General features: G+C 41.1%; 1 protein-coding gene across 3 annotated transcripts in view; it reads left to right on the forward strand.

Moving 5' to 3' along the window:
• The window catches only part of WDR17 (WD repeat domain 17), a 108891-nt gene that overhangs the window by 29392 nt on the left and 61306 nt on the right, over positions 1 to 18193 (forward strand). For all 3 annotated transcript variants that reach the window (XM_019534638.1, XM_019534636.1, XM_019534637.1), the window contains exons 2-4: positions 10257 to 10385; positions 14653 to 14836; positions 16292 to 16522. In XM_019534638.1, the coding sequence (XP_019390183.1) occupies positions 10263 to 10385; positions 14653 to 14836; positions 16292 to 16522 (538 nt within the window). In that variant the 5' untranslated portion in view covers positions 10257 to 10262. The remainder of the gene's footprint in view (positions 1 to 10256; positions 10386 to 14652; positions 14837 to 16291; positions 16523 to 18193) is intronic.

Genomic DNA, 18193 nt, shown 5'->3' on the forward strand with positions numbered 1-18193 from the left:
GATGTAAATCTTCATTATTAATTGCACATACTAGTCTGTAGTTTTACACACACACACACACACACACACACACACACACACACACACACACACAGTATTGTACAAGTCCTGCCTGTTCACTGAATACAAAAAGGTTGTTGTTCTGTAAGTGATATTATAGTACAGTCAGGAAATATAACAAATGCATGAAAGAGTACATGTAGGCAGAGCAAAAAGAGTTAGGTTGAAATTAAAATGGTGCCTCTTAAAGAGCTGCAGTTGCCAGGCTACTGACAGTGCTGTTTTGTGTGTGTGGTGCGACATAATGCTCAGGCTTTTCTCTTGCATCCTTTAGTAAGTCTGCATTATTCTGTGAACATCAAGGTTTAGTTCCTTCATCTATCAAGTTAAGTGATTTCATTCTACAACCAGACCAAGAGATTTCATTGTTGGGAGCAGAAAGGTTTTGGAATGGACATGGAAATTCTTAAGTGGTTCACAAAAAATGATACCTATGCGAAGGTAGGGATAACATGGGCATGTATCTTTAAATGATGCTGTGTACCTACATCCATTCATCCGGTCCATTTTGTTAAAGTATTTATATATATTTTAATAATAATATCTCTCTATGGTAAACAGACTTTCAGTTTAATGCTGTTTTCTGTATTTAGCAGCCAGGAACAACTTAAAATGTTACTGCTCATGCCAATTGGAAAGAAAAAAGGCTTTTGGTGTTTTTCTCCACCCCCCCCCCCCCAATATCTCCTTGGAAACCATAGACATCCTTTCACAGTGTCTTCCCCAGCTCTATATACATTTTGCAGAATTTTTTAGTACGCAAAATTTTCCGTATACATTTACAGGTTAGATGTAATAATTTATATAACATCTGTATTTTGAATAGAAGTGTCTTGTTTAATAAAGTATGAGGAAAAATCACTGCTGCTAAAGATGCAACATATGACAATTCAGATAAATATTTATATTCCTTTTCTAATTTGCTGCCATTTTGTTCAGGCTGATGAATGCTTCTTTCTGTCTCCTAGTGTTCAACTGAAAACTGTAATGTCTGAGTAAATCCGCAGGAAACTTCTTATGCACAGTGTTAGAGAGAGATAATTGTCTAGCTTTTTTTTTAGCTGGGAGACATTAACAAAATGGATTTCAGAGCAGGTATTTCCTTTATAATGTAGTAAAACCAAAGTATTTTGTACACATGCAGCTCTTAACTCTTTTCATAAACATCAAAATAGATATGTATATCTGTATGTCTATGTAACATGACAATTCAGATAAATATTTATATTGCAAGTTGACAATAAAACAGATACTGCTAAGAAGAGTTTAAAGTACTTTATACAGCATAGTTTGAAGTAAGAACTTCAAATATATTTACAGAATTTTGAGTAATTCCAGATCAAAAATAGTAAAAACACCATGAAAGACAGTTGTACCAAAATAATTAAGCTTAAGTATATATTGGTATTGCAACATCAGAGTAATATTAAAGAAAAACTTCTTTTTTCCAATTTTTTTGTTCTGTTTAAAGTACAGTTTCATCTGGAGATTACACTTTAAGAACAGTCACTAGATTAATCAAGTCAGGATTTTCTTTTGACATGATCACGCTCAACCTGTTGTTTAGTCCGCTGTTGTTGGGTCTCTCTGAAATATATATTTTTATCTTTAATAAAAATCTAAGGTTAGGTATCTGAACAGTCAAAAAATACTTGGTCAAATATTTTAAATATTGATTTATTAGGATACTGAAGAGAGCGGTTTTAATCTTTAATAGATTAGAAACTGGCTAGTTACAAAAAATCAAGTTAGCTAACTGTTATGAAACAATGAAATTTAAATTCTAAAAAATTGGAATTTTTATAACTCAATATTAGGTAAATGTTAATATGAAAGATATTGAAGACTGAACAAAATAAGAGAGGAAAAATATTAAGCAGAAATAAAACGCACATAGCAGTTGTAAAATACAGAAATCAATTTTTACAATGCAGGTATGCTAATCAAGAAGCAGGCCAATTCCTTCAAGCATTTTGCTGTTTTTATTTGGAGATGTTTGTAGTCACAGCAGGTGGCCAATAGGAGAAGCTTTTTTTATGCTACTGGTTTTGGTTCTTCTAAGTACAGAATAGCTTTTGCAGCCCCATATGGATGGATAGGGGAGAGGGAAGGGAGGCTGTATGAACTCAGGGGAGAGGAGGGTCAGTATAGCTGCTCCTAAATGGAGTCTGTGTGTTTGCTGGCCCATGCAGCAGTGAGAGGAGCCCTCACTGCTGCCCTTGCTAAAAGATGATGCTCAGATAGAAAAGGTAGATGTTTATCTATGCAACGGCATGCTTGTTTTCATGGACTATTTGACAATTTTTGACTGCAGACAAACAATATGCAATCAATTGACCAGCTCCCCGTCCCAATAAAAATATTAAGATACAGTACATATTTGGGCCTATATTTGAAACATGTTAGCTAATACAGATTATTTTGTGATGTAGACAAATGTATTTGGAATTAGGCTGAGATCGCTAACTCATTTTGTAGCCATTAGAAAGCACTGTCTTTTGTTTGTCCTTAAACTAGCCTGCATTTAAATGAGCATCATACAGTCTTTGCAATCCATGAATAGTACTCTGAGCTATGCAGACCTCTGTATAGCAGGGATGTCAAACATACAGCTTGAGAACCAGATCATGCCTGCAGAGTTGCTTTGTCCAGCCCATCAAGCTGCTGACAGGCCCCTGGAAGTTGGAGGCATGGTGTGCCACAGAATCCATGGCAGTTGGAGACAGGAGCTGAAGCAAGGGCTGTTACAGTTCCAGTTGCCTGGCATCTGCCTTGCTTATCACACTGCCATGGCCCTGGCTTCTCAGCCACTGACTGTCACTGCCTCTTTCTGGATCTGCCCATGATGCAGCTAGAGCTGCCATCATGGCACAGGACACTGGGCCATGTCAGTTCCAGCTGCAGCATGGGATATGTGCCAAGTGCTTGGGCTGGAGCCAGAGCTGCTTCCACTAATGGTGCACCAATAAAGATTTTTTTTTTTTTTTTTTGGCCGATACTGATGGCCAGTTATTAACCAGCCACGTTGGCTGATACCGATCCAAATGCCGAAATGCAGTCCAGCAGTTTTCCGCCCCCAGTAAGTCTTTGGGGGGAGGGAAGAGGTGGGGAGGGAGGCAGATAGAGGCGCCCATGGTGAGGGAGAGAGTGGGGCTGGGGCAGGGGCTTCCTAGCTGGGGTGGATCAGGACAGAGCTGCAGGAGGCTTGTCTAGAGGGGAGGGGGCGGAGGGGCATGGCTCCTGCTGTTGTGCATACCCCTGGGGGAATCATGGGGGCTATGTGCCCCCTGGATTTATGTGTGGGGCAAAGGAAGGCTGCTCACTGCAGGCTGGGGCTGGGGACTGTGCTGGCCTCTTCCCTGTGGGAGCTGGGCCAGGGCTGCGCTTGGGGCAGGAGGTTGTGGCACTGGGATGGGGGCAACAGGGGAGCTACAACCACCCCAAAACTCACCATAGCCCCCTTCCCAGTGCTGCCCTGCCCTGCCCCAACCCACCCTGAGCACAACCCATGCCAGCCCCCTGACTGGGATGAGGCCAGCACAGCCCCCGAGCCCACAGTGGGCAGCCCACCCTCACCCCATGCACAAATCCAGGGGGCGTGTTGCCCCATGACCCCTGGACGAGCTGCCTGCCGCTTCATCCTGCACCCCACCCTGGCTGGGCAGTGCCTGCCCTTGCCCCAGCCCCATTCCCTCCCTCACCGTGAGGGCCTCGATCTGCAAAGTAATTTTATAACCCTTGTTTTATAGCATTTCAAATATACAAAGCATTGTATACTGCATAGGCTGTAATTCTGTGCTAAGGCTGACCATAAGGAAATCCAGAACATCTGGGACATGGCTCCCGCTCTCCCACGTCAGTGATGCTGCTGCAGGCAGAGATAAGGGCAGGGCAGAGTGGTGCACCAGGCAAGTGGACAGTCTGCTTCCCTATCAGACTATGCCCCATGCCCCTCTGTTTTTGGGATGCATGTTTTAATTCATCAGATGGTCAGGACTGGCCTCTGAAGTCCAGGACTATCCCAGCTTAATCAGAACATATGGTCACCCTAACTATTCAATTGCAGCATTCAATTGTATTGAAGAAAAGATGGGGGCTATTTACTTTTACAATTGTTATTTTATTTTTTGCGTTGGTGTTTTCGGCCCTGTGGGGGGGAGACCCTGTGTTCCCATTGATGGAACTATAGAGTAGAGTGTCTGGGAAGGCTATTGTCAGGCTTTTAAAATGATATTTTCATTCATGACCAGGAATCCTGGTTTTCTCTGTTTAAAAATAGCAAATTATCTGATTTAAAAACCCCAAAGTCCACAATTAAAATGAAATGCCACTATATATACATAGGTATCAATTGAACACAGTGTTTTATTGATATATTTGCAATTTTAAAGCAGTTTGGAAGCCTTCCAATGTCTCAATCACTGTAATAATAAAATAATTTCTAAGTACCTATACATTTTTGGTGTTTGATTTTGCACTTTTTTATGATGGAAAATCAGAGCTCCCCCTGCCCAAGGCCCAGCTGCCACAGTGGAGCAGAGTGTGGAGCCTGGCTCCTCCTCCCGCATGGGTGGCATGGCCAGAGTGGAGCCCACGTGGAAGGGATGGGTGCGGGCTGCCTGTTGTGGGCTCGGCTTCCTGCACTGCTGCCCTCTTCCCAGAACCTCTCCAGCCCAGTGGGTGGCACCTGGCACAGCCAGGCAGAATAGGGCTGGACCGGGAGGCTCATTGCTACTGCTGGGAGCTCCATGCCGCCGTGGTGAGGACCCCCAGCCCTCCCGGCAGCAGCAAGGGGCCCACTCCCTTCAACTGAGGGTGCTCTTAGCTGGAGGAGCTTACTTCTTGCCTGTGCAGAGGGATCCCAGTCCCGGGCTCCCCTTGTTCCAGCAGTAAGGCACAGTGTAATCTAATGCACAGTCCCACAATAGAGTCTCCTGCCATGCACATATATCATGGCAGGAGGCACAGTTGTGTGGATTGTGTGTTAGACCTTTACTTGCATATGTCGAGGGCCCTTAGATTGTGTTTGAGAGGCCTTTGGCTGTTGTTCTAAAGTTCCTAGATTTAAAACTTACTCATGTCACTCGTGGTTGCATGTGAATGGAATTTCTTGGCACTTAATTTCAGTGTTTCTTTTTATAAAGAAACCTAGAAAATTTTGTTACCTATCTTAGAAGAACACCAAGCTTTCTAAGCCACAGACTTGGAAGTCAGAACATTGAGTCATACATTATGAAGTCTTTAATTACATAATCAGGTACATGTGTTTCTTAATTAGTGCACAAAATGGATTATGAATGAGATTGTATAGAGCAGTTGTAGGGCCACTACTTGCTTTCTTAGGGAGCTGGAAAGCGAGTAGTGGCTGCAGGAAGAAGAAATGATGGGCTGTTGTTTAAGGTATTGGTCTGAGCTGCAGGAGAGCTTTGTCTGATATTGGCTGTTCTGCAAACCTTTTCTGTGCTATCGGGAAGCCACTTGAACCAAAATTAAATGCATGTTCCTCATTTTCTGGATGCTTACCTTGAGAGAGACGGACTTGATTTTCCCCCTCCTCCCCCGAATATCTGAGCAATTACAAAGTGAGTTAAAGCTAAAGGGAGCTTGCAGATGATCAACAGCTCTGAAAAATCAGAGCAACCAATCTGGGCACCCAAAATTAGTGAACTCATTTTCATTGGTCTAATTTCAATTTCCCCAACAGGAAATAGCGTGAAATAATATTATTACACTGGTGTATTTATGTTTGTGTAACATGTAAATGCTACAGAGATCTAATCATGAAAAGTCCACAGTAAAATAATGATATACCTTCCAAATTTGATACAATTTACATATATATGTATATATACATGTATATATATTGTGCAGTTCATGAGGTACAGTTAACCATATCTTCTTAATTCTGACGTGTGTATGCATTGCAATAAAGTTTTGTTTGTATTTACAACTGTGTTTACTTCATGGTGCCCGGCTTCAGTATATGCCATTTTGGAGACTATAGGCTAAAATATATTGTAATAGTAAGGTATTTTATTTGATACTCAGTTTTTTTGCAGTGCTCCATTCAGTTATCTGTGCCAGTCTAAGTGACTTCTCCCCTTTCTTTATTATTAATATTGGTCAAATATCTATAGGAGGTCTCACATTCCTGGACTAACTTTACTTGCCCTGACAAAATGCACCAGGGGCCTGAATCATGCAGCCTGCTGGTTACTCCAAGCTGCTTGATCCTGAAGATCCTACTCTTGTATTATGAGAATTTCACTTAATGCAAGCTCCATCTAACATATTTTGAATCAACTAATCTGTCCCCAGTATTGGTTCCTCACAGACTCAGCTTCTGGGTAGCTGATGGAGTGAAGTTTCCCTTCAGGACCATGCTTCTGCTTAACCTGAAACTTAGAATAATGCACTCAAGAGCAGCAGTGGCTACTCAGTGAGAGGGCTTTTTTGTGGGAGATACCCAGGCAGAAGAGAATGGCAGGATGGCATGGGGAGAAGGAGTTTATTCTTGATTATGTTCTATGGGGGAGATGGGGTTTTTGCCATTGTCACTTAACTGAGCATGGACAAGGCTTTCCACCATCCCCTTCCACGCTATTCTGGGATGATAGGAGTCCCATCCACAAATAGAGCCTTCTCCAGCTGCAGTGTGGGACTGTTATCCAAGGAACTGTGGTACTTCTGGGTGCTCTGTTCCTAACAATGATGGTCCACCCCACCACTTACCTTTATGCACTTCAGCAGTAGCAGTGGGCAGGCCACTGATTAGTTATTGGGGGGGCTGTCTTTACAAACTGGAGTCAACATTGCATTGGTCAACCCAAAGTTTACATTTTGAGGGTTATAGTTTCATAGTTTCTAGGGTCGGAAGGGACCTGAGTAGATCATCTAGTCCAACCCCCTGCCATGGCAGGTTATGGTAGTGTGAAGACTGGAAACAATAATTTTTTAACATGTAAAACTAACATTGGAATAGTATTCATGTGACAGATGGATCATGAACTCACTTTAGTGTCATCCTTTGCAATTCTTTGGTTGCATATGCTTATTTTGTGTCTATATTGGTTTAGTCCTTTATGTTGACATTATCCTGTTCAATACACTGTTAAAGCTTAGGTAACAATAATTGCAAACGAATCTCCTCTTCTTATGGTAATAGCTGAGGCCCCACTACTGAAATTTCTGCAGGTCACTTTGGCATTAGGGTCTGTCATCTTGCATGTTTGCTGCCTGTCAGTTTTGGTTGCATTTGCAAATCTAATTATGGTTAAATACATCACAGAGAAGCATGCAAAAAAAGAAAGGGGTGCCTTGTATGTTTGGAATTCCTAAGGATTCCTGTGCTGGACGAGTCCTAGAATAGCAGGAATTCTCACTGCTACAGAAGGCAAAGTAAGGTGGCACTGTACAGACTCATTCAGAGGGACATGAGTTTCATAGGTACAGCCTACTTGAGCAGATGCCTAGAAAAGCTTGTGCCTCTCTAAATAACTCTTTAAAGTGCCATCCTTCCATGCATCATTAAGAGAACATGCACAAGGGCCTGAGAGACAGGGAACCGCTCTCAGGCCTCTTGCTGGCTGTTTAATCACTGGGACTTCTCTTTTCACCCTCACACTTATACCACTGATTAATTAATATATATTTGTAATACCTTCTGGCTAATTCCATGCTTACACAGGTAGCTACCTCTCTTCTGGCTGTTGAGCCCCATAGCAGATGTTACACTTAAGACATGATCACCCAGTTAATCATATCTTAACTACTAACCCAGCCACATGTTCAGGCAATTTATGGTGCGATTAAAGCAAGAAATAAGCCACAAAATTATTCCATAAAATATGTAATAATTTTGTAGCTGGATTCCATTGTGCCTTAAATTGAATATATGGCAGGCTCATGTAGCCTGATGCCAGCTACACAGCGGGGCTCTAAGACTGGCCTCAGTGCAGTTCTGTGACAGGGACCCACAATTAGCTGATTGTCAGTCCTAGCTTGGGACTTAACCGGAGTCATTTTGAGATGGACACTGGTTCAGTGTCATCTGACTTTCTACTTGCCAGTGCAGGGGGAGCCTGGGCAAATGATCTTAGGCTCCCCCTTCACTAGCAATGGTGCAGTTGGTATCTATCCCTGATCCCAGAATCATGCATCCTGCCACACGTTTGGCATGGCAGGAGACACGGTTGTTGGGATGGGGGAACAGATCCGACTCATCCCATTGCATCATTAAGAGAATATAAGCAAGGGGCCTGAGAGAGACAGTGAAGTGCTCTTGCAGCTGTGTAACCACCCTTGTGTATGCCCCTGGGTCTTTTCACCCTATATCACTTATACCACTGATAGATTACTATACTTCTTAAGATAGCATTATTTCCCTTTTAAACAAAAGAATTAATCGAAGGATCACTAACAACTCATTGAAAAGCTCCTGTCGACAGGAGCATACCTAATGCACCGTACATAGAGTTGACACTATCTTATTGTTCATAAAGAACCATAAAAGCATTTTTTGTACAAGTCGGACACAAGTTTTTTGTATTGATATAGATGAAAATGTTTTGGCATTTTTATGGTAGCGCTACCTTATTCATAATTTGTCTTCCAGCAAGAAGGAGGCTAAACCATATTGTAATGTTACATCCACTTTAACCTGTGATTTAGACATTCAGTGCCTTATTCTCAGTGTAGCAAAGATTTGTGAAAGTATAAGTATGTGCAGGCAACCCTCGCTTAGTGCTCCTAATTGGTTCCAGAAAAAATGATCACTAAGTGAAACAGTGTTAAGTGGAAGCCATAGGATTTAATGTAAATAAATACTGGTTCCACACTACCTGCTGACCTAGACCCCATGCTCCTGCAGTGCCACCCTGTGTTTCTGCTGGCCCTGGCTAGACCGCTCTGCCAAGGAAGGTATCAGCTCCTCCCAGCCTCATTTGTTCCCCCACTGCAATGGCCCCTGCCAGCCCACACCCACCGGCCACCAGTACACCTGTGCACAGCCCCAGCTGCCCCACCCATGGGTCCTGAGTCAGGGTTCTGGCATGGGGTAAGCAGTGTGGCCACCCACCTGCCCATGCCCCGTTTTGACCAGTGGGGGCTCCCTCCAGGGCATCCAGCATGTGAACGAGCTGCCACTGCACTCCTGGTGGCCCTGCGGTAAGCAAAACTGCAGTAAGCAAGGGTTACCTGTACTATCTTGGTTCTAGGGCATTATATATAAGGCCAGGAATGGAGTAAATTACTGTTTTATCCTTAACAGAGTTAGTAACCCAGAAACACTAATGCAGCGTAAACTGTCTCTTGGCTTCTTGACCTGGGCTGTACATTGGCTTTCTTTCCGTGACCTTTTCTGTCCTATTTTTCCTGCAGAGCCACTGGCGTTTCCTTCATATCCGGGTTAACAAGCTTTACTTATAATAATCATCCAGCAGTACTTCAGCTGCTTTATGCAGTCATTTAGCACCTGCTGATAGGCTAGGTCAACAGAAGATTTATGTTTCAAAGGGGGAAGACTGTCCAAGCACTGCTAACTTGGACTAACTGCTAACTGCTAACACATAATGATACAATTTGAATTTAAATTTCTCTAGTGCCTTTCAAAATTATACTGTAGATGTACAGTACTGGGAAAAGATGAAGAGCTACTTTTCACTGATTTGAAAAGGTAATCTTAAGAATTATCCTACAAAGTATTAAAGTTAATGTTTAAAGACTGAAGAAAAAGACATTGTCGTAATTAAATTGCGTAGCTTGTTTTACATTGAAATATTTGGTACAGTTTTTGTCTAACAGATTTTTCTGTGGGGAGGAAGGAAGGAGGGAAAAGAAGCTGTTTTAAAAATAGAAAATACTATATTTTACTGCAGGAGGAAATAAAAAGAATAACGGACCAGAATTTGAGTTGCTGCCAATTCAGGATACATAGATTTTTCACCCAAAGAGGCTCTGAGCCATTATTTTTTTCCCTGCATATGCTCTTGTGAATGAACTTAAGCCTCATCTCTTCTGTAGGATTTAAGTCATATGAATACTTGCCTGGTTTTATTCCTGATATGTTCACTGTAGTTGCTGAAACCTACAACTGCATAATCTTGCAGGGGGTTTTGTTTCTCAGATAACAATATATTGTTAAGTCATCTAAAGTGTCTTGTCTTACTTAATGTTTCATAAATGCATATGTTTTATAGGCAAAGATGTCCCAGGTTAAGCAAGTGGGTCTTTTAGCTGCTGGATGCCAGCCATGGAACAAAGATGTGTGTGCTGCTAGTGGGGATAGATTTGCCTACTGTGCCACCCTTGCAATTTATGTTTACCAGGTAAGATTTCTTTTCCATGCTAGATTACTTGCTTTAAAATATTTTTCTTTTTTTCTCATCTTCCATTTATTCCTTTAAAAAAATGTTCAAACAATAATTTTGAAGTGTCATTGTAGTAAAAAATGGTGATTATGTAAGACTAGCATATCTTTTATTTTTCCTCAAGTCTGCTACCTAATTGTTTTGGGGGACAAGGGGAGGGGAGTTACTGTTCATTACTTTGGTTACCACCGCAGAGCCAATTTACCCATATTTACTCCAATATAAGACAACCCAGCCAATGCAGGGCCACGTCCCAGGGGTGGCTGTGATGTCTCCCAGTGGCCATGCAACTCCTGCCTCTCCACTCTGGCTTCTTGGGGTACCCTTCCTTTTCCTCCCCTGTCCTGCCTTGATGGATTTATTATGATGTTAACGGAGGCTGCCCCAGAGTCCCCAGATAAGCCTTGTTCACAGGCTGGCTGGTGCCTCTTGTTCACTTTGGCTTGGCTGGCTCCAGTCTTGCCTCTTGGGCACTATATAATGGCAGTCTGGCCCCATCAGTGCCACCGAGCACCAGTTGTGTTATGGATTATATCTGTGGCCCTTCTTTTCCTGTAGCTATGTCTGTGCCTCACAGAAATTACTCTATATTCATTACTCCGTGGTCCGAACACAGCTTTTGACCTTTAGGTCCTGAATCTCTGTCTTGGCCTTAGCAGTCTTGGCCCTTTTATTCTGGCTGCACCACTCAACCCAGGTCCACTGCTCCTCGCCCCAGTCCCATCTCATACTTGTGTGCATTGTGCCCCTGTCTCATGCTCTGAGCTTCTAGGCCCTGTTTCATGCTCTGGACATCCAGCTCTGGGCTGGGCTATTTGTTGCCTCAGCCATCTGGGTCCCGAAACTCTGCACTGTTTCAGAGTGCCCTACCAGGCAGTCCTCCGTGACCTCCACACTGTCCCTGTAGCCACAACTCAGTCCTCTGGTTTCAAGCTTAAAACATAGCAGAAAAGCAAGCAAGCCCTTCACAGAATAAAAGTCTTGCTCACTCAGGATTAATGTTGCTCGCAAGCCGTAACTTCCTTAGAGCCCTCTCAGCCCAGCCTCCTTGGATGGCTTGGGTTCCTGCCTCTTGGTCTCCAGCATCCCCTCTCTCCTAGGATCTCCTCCCCTGTAATATGCAGGGCCAGACTGCCTGCTCAGCCTCAGGTCCTGGGCTTATGCCCCAAAACCCCACCCCTTCCTATCCCATGCCTCCCCAGCCCCACAGAGGTTTTTATTTGTAGCTGATGGCTAGCCTGCCCTCGTCTGCAGCAGCCAGCTGTTCTCTCCTTTTAAAGTGACGTGGGCCTTGGCCCCTGTTACATCTGTGTGGAAAATTTATAAATTTGTTATAATTTTCTAGGTATAGAAACTAATTATTGGAGGTTTGCCATGAATTTGTCCCCTTTCCACTGCTACAGCAGGGAAAATTTAATTTTGGGGAGTCAGGTAGCTGCCTTGCCCTCTGCCCATCCACTCACCTTCTTCCCTGTGTACCCTGCCCTTCTCCTTCCCTCACCCCTTACTGTCAGGCCCTGCTTTCCCTGAGCACATAGAAGTGAAGGACAAATCTGAAAACACTTTAGACTCAGTTCATCCAGAATTGATGCATTTTACCTTTTTTGGGGTTTTTTTTTTTAAATGTTGCAAGTTTTAGCACAGGTATTCCATAAGCACACTTTTAACCAGCACTTTTGTACTTAATAACTATGCATGAGATTAGTCCAAATAAGAAGGTTCGTGATTTACTGTATAGTTCATTGGGCTGTGTCCCAGCAGAGTCAACAGCATTTCAGACCGTGGTGACACCACAGCTTAGTACTGCTCAGTTCATATACTCCAGATACCACTCCCCCCACAAAAGATCCATGTGCGAATTAGCACCCCCTCATACTGTAATGAGGCGTTCTTGTCATGAGTCTTTGTATCCTCCAAAATCAAGTCTGCTCTACATGCAAGGTGATACGCACTGCACTGTGTCACATGCAGTTATATAAGCAGTGAAATGCACGTTTGTGTGCAGAAAAGGCGGCAGTGCGCTTTTGAACTAAAACACCTTTCTGTTTTAGTTCAAAGTGCACTGCCACCATTTCCTCAGTGATAACGCGCATTTCAGCATTTATACAAGTGCATGTGCTGCAGTGCTGGGTGCTTTTAAAAGCACCCAGCATTGTGGCACAGGCTTGCATACAAATGCTCCAGGTGAGCAGATGGGGATGGGGTAAGGATGGAACTGATGATATATGGACACGCTAAAGCAGATGAGGCAGAAGATCAGACAGTAGAGGTGTAACTGGTAAGATTTGCACCCTGGTCTCAAATCCCTGTGCCTGCCTTCCCCTTCCCTCTGCTCCCTCTTCCACCCTGCCTCATTGAAACCCAGCATACCAGGACATCACAACACTGAATTTGGCAGCACTTCCTCCCTCAGCAGTGCTGCCATGACTTCTGTCATTAATTGCCCTTTAACTCAATGCCCAGGACTCACAAATCTGTTGCCCACTGCTACTTTTGCTCCTGGCAGACAGTAGAGAGAAGACAAGAGTTAGTGGTTTCTAGAACATGCTGCTCAAAACCCACTGGCAAAACATCCCATATCTTTCTGGCACTTGGTTATGTAGAAGAGGATAAATCTATTGCTGCTATTAGTTAATAACTTAGCTCAGAATTTTGTGTGGTGCATCCAGTCTTAATGAGGAGACTACATAGGCATTAATATGTCACCTAATGGAATTTCTGGGTTCTTTCTATTTAATTTTTTTTTTAAACTGGTTTCAGAGCCAGGCAGTTTAATTTAGGAAATACTGATACTGTCAGTGAAGCTTTAATTTTCTGCCCTTCTGCATATACGTTGAGTATTTTTTTTCCATGATAATCATCCTTCAACATACTTGATGTTAAGAGACTGGAAAAACGTATTACCTAAATACTTGATGACCTATGTGAAACACTCTTCTGCAGCTTCTGACTCATTTATAAAAAGGAATTCTACTTGCTACCATGACTACAGTCCCTAGCAGCATTGCAGTTAAGAGGTCTGTCACTGGTAATCAATCCTATTTGTGGATATTTATTCCCATTATAATACTGCTTTGGAGAGTGAACTGGTTTTAGTTTTAAAATGTACACATCTGTAATCATCTGCAGCATTTTAAAAAATGTAATGTGACAAGTTGTACATTTCCATTCCTAATATATATCCATCCCTCCAATGTATGCTTTTAACAGCTGTGGAAAATGAAATACAAAATGAAGTGAAAATCGCAGTGTAGATTAATATGATAGGTACATTTTGTGCACCATGTCTTTATGAGTCTTTGCTACTTTGACTTATTGCTACATTAAACTACAAGGAGTAGTAAGGGAACTGAACCTCAACATTATAGTAAAAGTAATAATAATGTTTTAAATTAGGGTGAGAAAAGTCAGGTTTGACTCTTTATTCCATCTTGAACTGATTCCAGTGTGCTGAAACAAAATGAACATAGATACAGCAAATATAAGTATTGCATCTGAAAGGATGGGTGCACATTGGTGGCACTTCATAAGTAAATGCTTCTATCTAATATTGATAGATGCTGTAAGGAGTGTTCCTGTAAGGTTATTAGTCAAATTCCTGAATTCATTCAAAATAGAATCAGGCTGGACTGTTATGAGTAAACATGAGTCAACATTTCAACTTAACAGCTTAATTCTAATGTTGCACTACACTTTTAAGATGAAAGTTCCAGGAACAAATATCTGCATCTAACTTACATGACATAGGCCAAACTTCTTCACTTTGTGTCTGAGTATAATACCTGTATGTACTTTTAAAATTCTGATATGAAAAAGGTGATTGAAATGCAGTTATTAGAATATAATATATTTTATGACATTAATGAAATAAAATTAACATCCTATGAAACACATGGAAGTAATATTTATCTGTGGAGGTTAATAGAATGTTTGCACCTTTCCAGACAACTGAATTCAGACTACCTAGCTGATTAAAATAGCAAATTCTCCAAATCGGTAGTATAAATCAAACTGCAGTCATCTGTATAGTAAATTGCATTTTTCTTGGCCATAAGAGACTTGAGCCACTGTCTCTAGTCCAGCATTATGTATCATAGGTATTAAATGCATTTTCTGAACTAGGAAAGGATTTTTGCGGTGATTTGTCTTATTGGATCAACTGAATGGTTGAGATAAAGTTAAACGAGCTTTGTGCTTTTAAAATGAATCTTTTATTTTCTTTTAGATGGATCACAGATACAATGAATTCAAGCTCCGGGCAATTATGTCTGAGCATAAGAAGACAATTACAGCCATATCTTGGTGTCCCCATAACTCTGATGTATTTGCAAGTGCCAGTGCAGATAACCTAGTGATCATTTGGAATGTAGCTGAACAAAAAGCTGTTGCAAAACTGGACAATACAAAAGGTACTTGAAATAGTTTATTTAACATAACTTTTTCTCTTACTATTTTAGAGTTTGTAGCCTTGTGAGTATTTCTAAAGTCAGTGATTCTCAACCAGGGTGCTGCAGTACCTTAGGGTGCCTTGAGATCTATTCAAGGGTGCCTCTTAGTGCCATGCAATCTTAGTACCATTAGGTGAGCAAACATGAATCACAGGATAAACCTAGAGATTTCAAATCATAATGTATAGTGTTAAAAACATTCTGACAAGTTGTAGTCTTTTTGAATTCCTTGCAACAGATCAAGTTCCTTGCTCTATTTTTCTCTTGGCCAAAAAAAAAAATGAAATTGAAGAGCTGACATTTTTCTAAGGGGAAATTTTTCCAATTTTCTAGTCCAACAAGGGGTGTCTTAAGTTTAAAAAGGTTGAGAACCTCTGCTGTAAGTGATTGGGAAACATTTTCAGAAGTTACAGAACATGAAGTTCTCTATCCTCACTGCTGCTCATGTAGAAAATAATAAAATTAAGTTGTTTCATTAGATTGTTGTAAACAGTAAGGATTGAGGCATAAGTAGTCTTAGAGACGATGAGGGTAAAGATATTATATAGTTCAAGGTGTTATACAGTTCAAGGTCACAAATCATATGAAAGCACTAGGCACAAGCAAGGAAATCTATATTGATTCAGCCTTTGTAATAATAAGAAAAAAAATAACTTTGATTCAAGATATGGTAAAAAAACAGATAGTATGTATTTATTTTAAGAACCGGTTCACCAATCTTAAGTAATTACCAGAGTCCATGACCAAATTTAAAACAGAAGGTGATTATATTTCATTTTTTGGATCTCTGGTCTTGCTAATTTTATTTTAAGAATTAATTTTGGAGTTAACTTTGCTATTACTTTAACTTTACTCGTATTGCATCTCTTAGATATTGCTAAAAATAGAACAGCCTGGAAAAATAAATTATGGACATTATTTGACTGCGCTCTGCAATCATGCTTTTATATAATGACATGGGATATTGAAGCACTGGAGATGAAAATATCCAAATTTTGTTTTGGTTCAATTTTCTACCCTTTTTTATTTCTGGATTTCAGTGGTTTAAAGTTCATGTGGGGCTTTTTGTTTGTTTTGTTTGTTTTGGTTTTTATTGTATAGTTGGCTGATAAATATTTTATTATAAGGTAAGAAACTGAATAAATGTGAACATTCTGTTTCCACTTTCATATGAATAATTCTCTTTGGCACTAATGAAAATTTAAGATATAACATAATATTCCCATGTCGTATTTCTTAAATTATTTTCACCCTCTGAATTTGAGTCTGGTATCTTTTAACTGAGTGCTCAAATACTCATAAAGAAAGGTCAGCAGCTTTGTAATATGAATGTTAGTAATGGATGAAAAACATTATTGTCAGTATATTGAATTTCTAGTACTAATTCTCACAGGATGCTTTTTAAAAAAATTTCAGGAGTTCCTGCTTCACTTAGCTGGTGCTGGAATGCAGGTGATGCAGTTGCATTTGTCTCCCATAGAGGCCCATTGTATATGTGGACTATCTCAGGACCAGACAGTGGGGTAACTGTACATAAAGAAGCACATAGCTTTCTTTCAGACATCTGTCTATTTAGGTGGCACCCAAAGAAGAAAGGTAAAGCAGTATTTGGACACACTGACGGAAGTCTTTCTGTATTTCAACCAGGTAATAAGTTGCATGATGAAATAATCATGTTGTTATTACATGTTTTGTTGTTGATGTAGATCTTTAAAAATATCTATGTAGAATATGTTCATAGTATTGTAGTATTTCTGCTCTCCCCCCAAGCAGCACGTGCCCCTGCCCCCTCCCTCACCGCGGGGGTGTTGATCTGCCCCCGCCGTGCCTCTTTCCTCCCCCCCTCCCCTTCCGACTTATCAGCTGGAGGTAGCTCTCCACACTGCCAGCTCTGCTTCATGCTGTACTGCAGCTGCGTGCAGCACAGGCATTCATTGGCCAAATTATCAGCCCCATTGGGCCGATATCTGATATAGACAATTTTCTTTATATTGGTACTGATCCAGTATTGGACCAATGTATTGGTGCACCTCTAATATAAATAGTACAGTACTGTATCACTACATATGTCTTGACTGGATACGTAGAAATATCCTTTGCCATCATTATTCAATAAAGAAAGGTGTCCCTTCACAGTGATCATTCTGTATCTCAGAGTATGTCATTTATATTGTGAGTATCCATGTGTATCTCCATCTGACAGCAGACCTTCAATACTGGGACAGGGTGGATCTCCTCTAAGCCATATGAATTTTGGACAGTAATGTACTTTATCAACAGAATTTTTTTTTAAAACTAATTTAAATAATTTGTTTAGATATTGCTTCCATAATGCTGAAAAGCTACGGAAGCATCAGGACAACAAATATATATTTTATTAAGTGTTTATGTAATTAATATCTGTCATGGGTTTAACCAAAATGATTTGAAAATGAAAATGGGAGCAGTAGACATAGAAATTTAGAATTTTCTGTACTATTCAGGAACTTGCAAAGGCAAGTAAAATTCTGGCTCTCAACACTACACATACCATAAGATAAGTTACTAGTTGAAATCTGTGTTATTACTTACTGGGGAAGTCTGGAGGCATAGAACTGACTTTATAGTGCTGTATTTTTATCCCATACAACACTCATCTTTTTCCAGAATTCAGCTGCTGGAAATTGGAGTACACATTATAAACAAGGAAGTATGGTACCAGCAGTTTCTGCCACTTAAGCTTCTTCTAGGCAAAAGCAAAACTAACTCTGAACAGGATCCGCAGGGAGCAGAAATATAAACAGGCTTGGCTGCCTAGCAGCTACTACTCAGTTACTTAGTACAAGGAAAGATCTATTTCTTTTCTTCATCCTACCTTTCAAAAACAAGGTGCATAGCTTACCTGGAGGTTTATTGTGTGTGATAAAACACGGTAATGCAGAAGTTCACTCTACGGCTTTCCATTTAGAATTGTTTTCCTTTATAAGTGAGATTGTTAATGTGTGAACATGTTTAGTGGGAATAATAAAAGCAAAAACAAAATCCAGCCTCACTACCTGACTGTGCAGTGTCTCTGAGTATAACTAGGCAACAGTTTTTGGTCAAAACCATTTTTTTCCACTGAAAAATTCAGATTCAAGTTTCATAGACATCATCACAGATTTCATAGACATCAGGGCTGGAAGGGACCTCGGGAGATCGAGTCCAGCCCCCTGCCCAAAGGGCAGGAAGTCAGCTGGGGTCATAGGATCCCAGCAAGATAAGTATCCAATTTACTCTTGAAGGTGTTCAATGTAGGTGCTTGAACCACCTCCGCTGGCAGACTGTTCCAGACCTTGG

Source organism: Crocodylus porosus, unplaced genomic scaffold (assembly GCF_001723895.1).
Source record: "Crocodylus porosus isolate Cpor-Errol unplaced genomic scaffold, CroPor_comp1, whole genome shotgun sequence".
NCBI classification, from domain to species: domain Eukaryota; kingdom Metazoa; phylum Chordata; order Crocodylia; family Crocodylidae; genus Crocodylus; species Crocodylus porosus.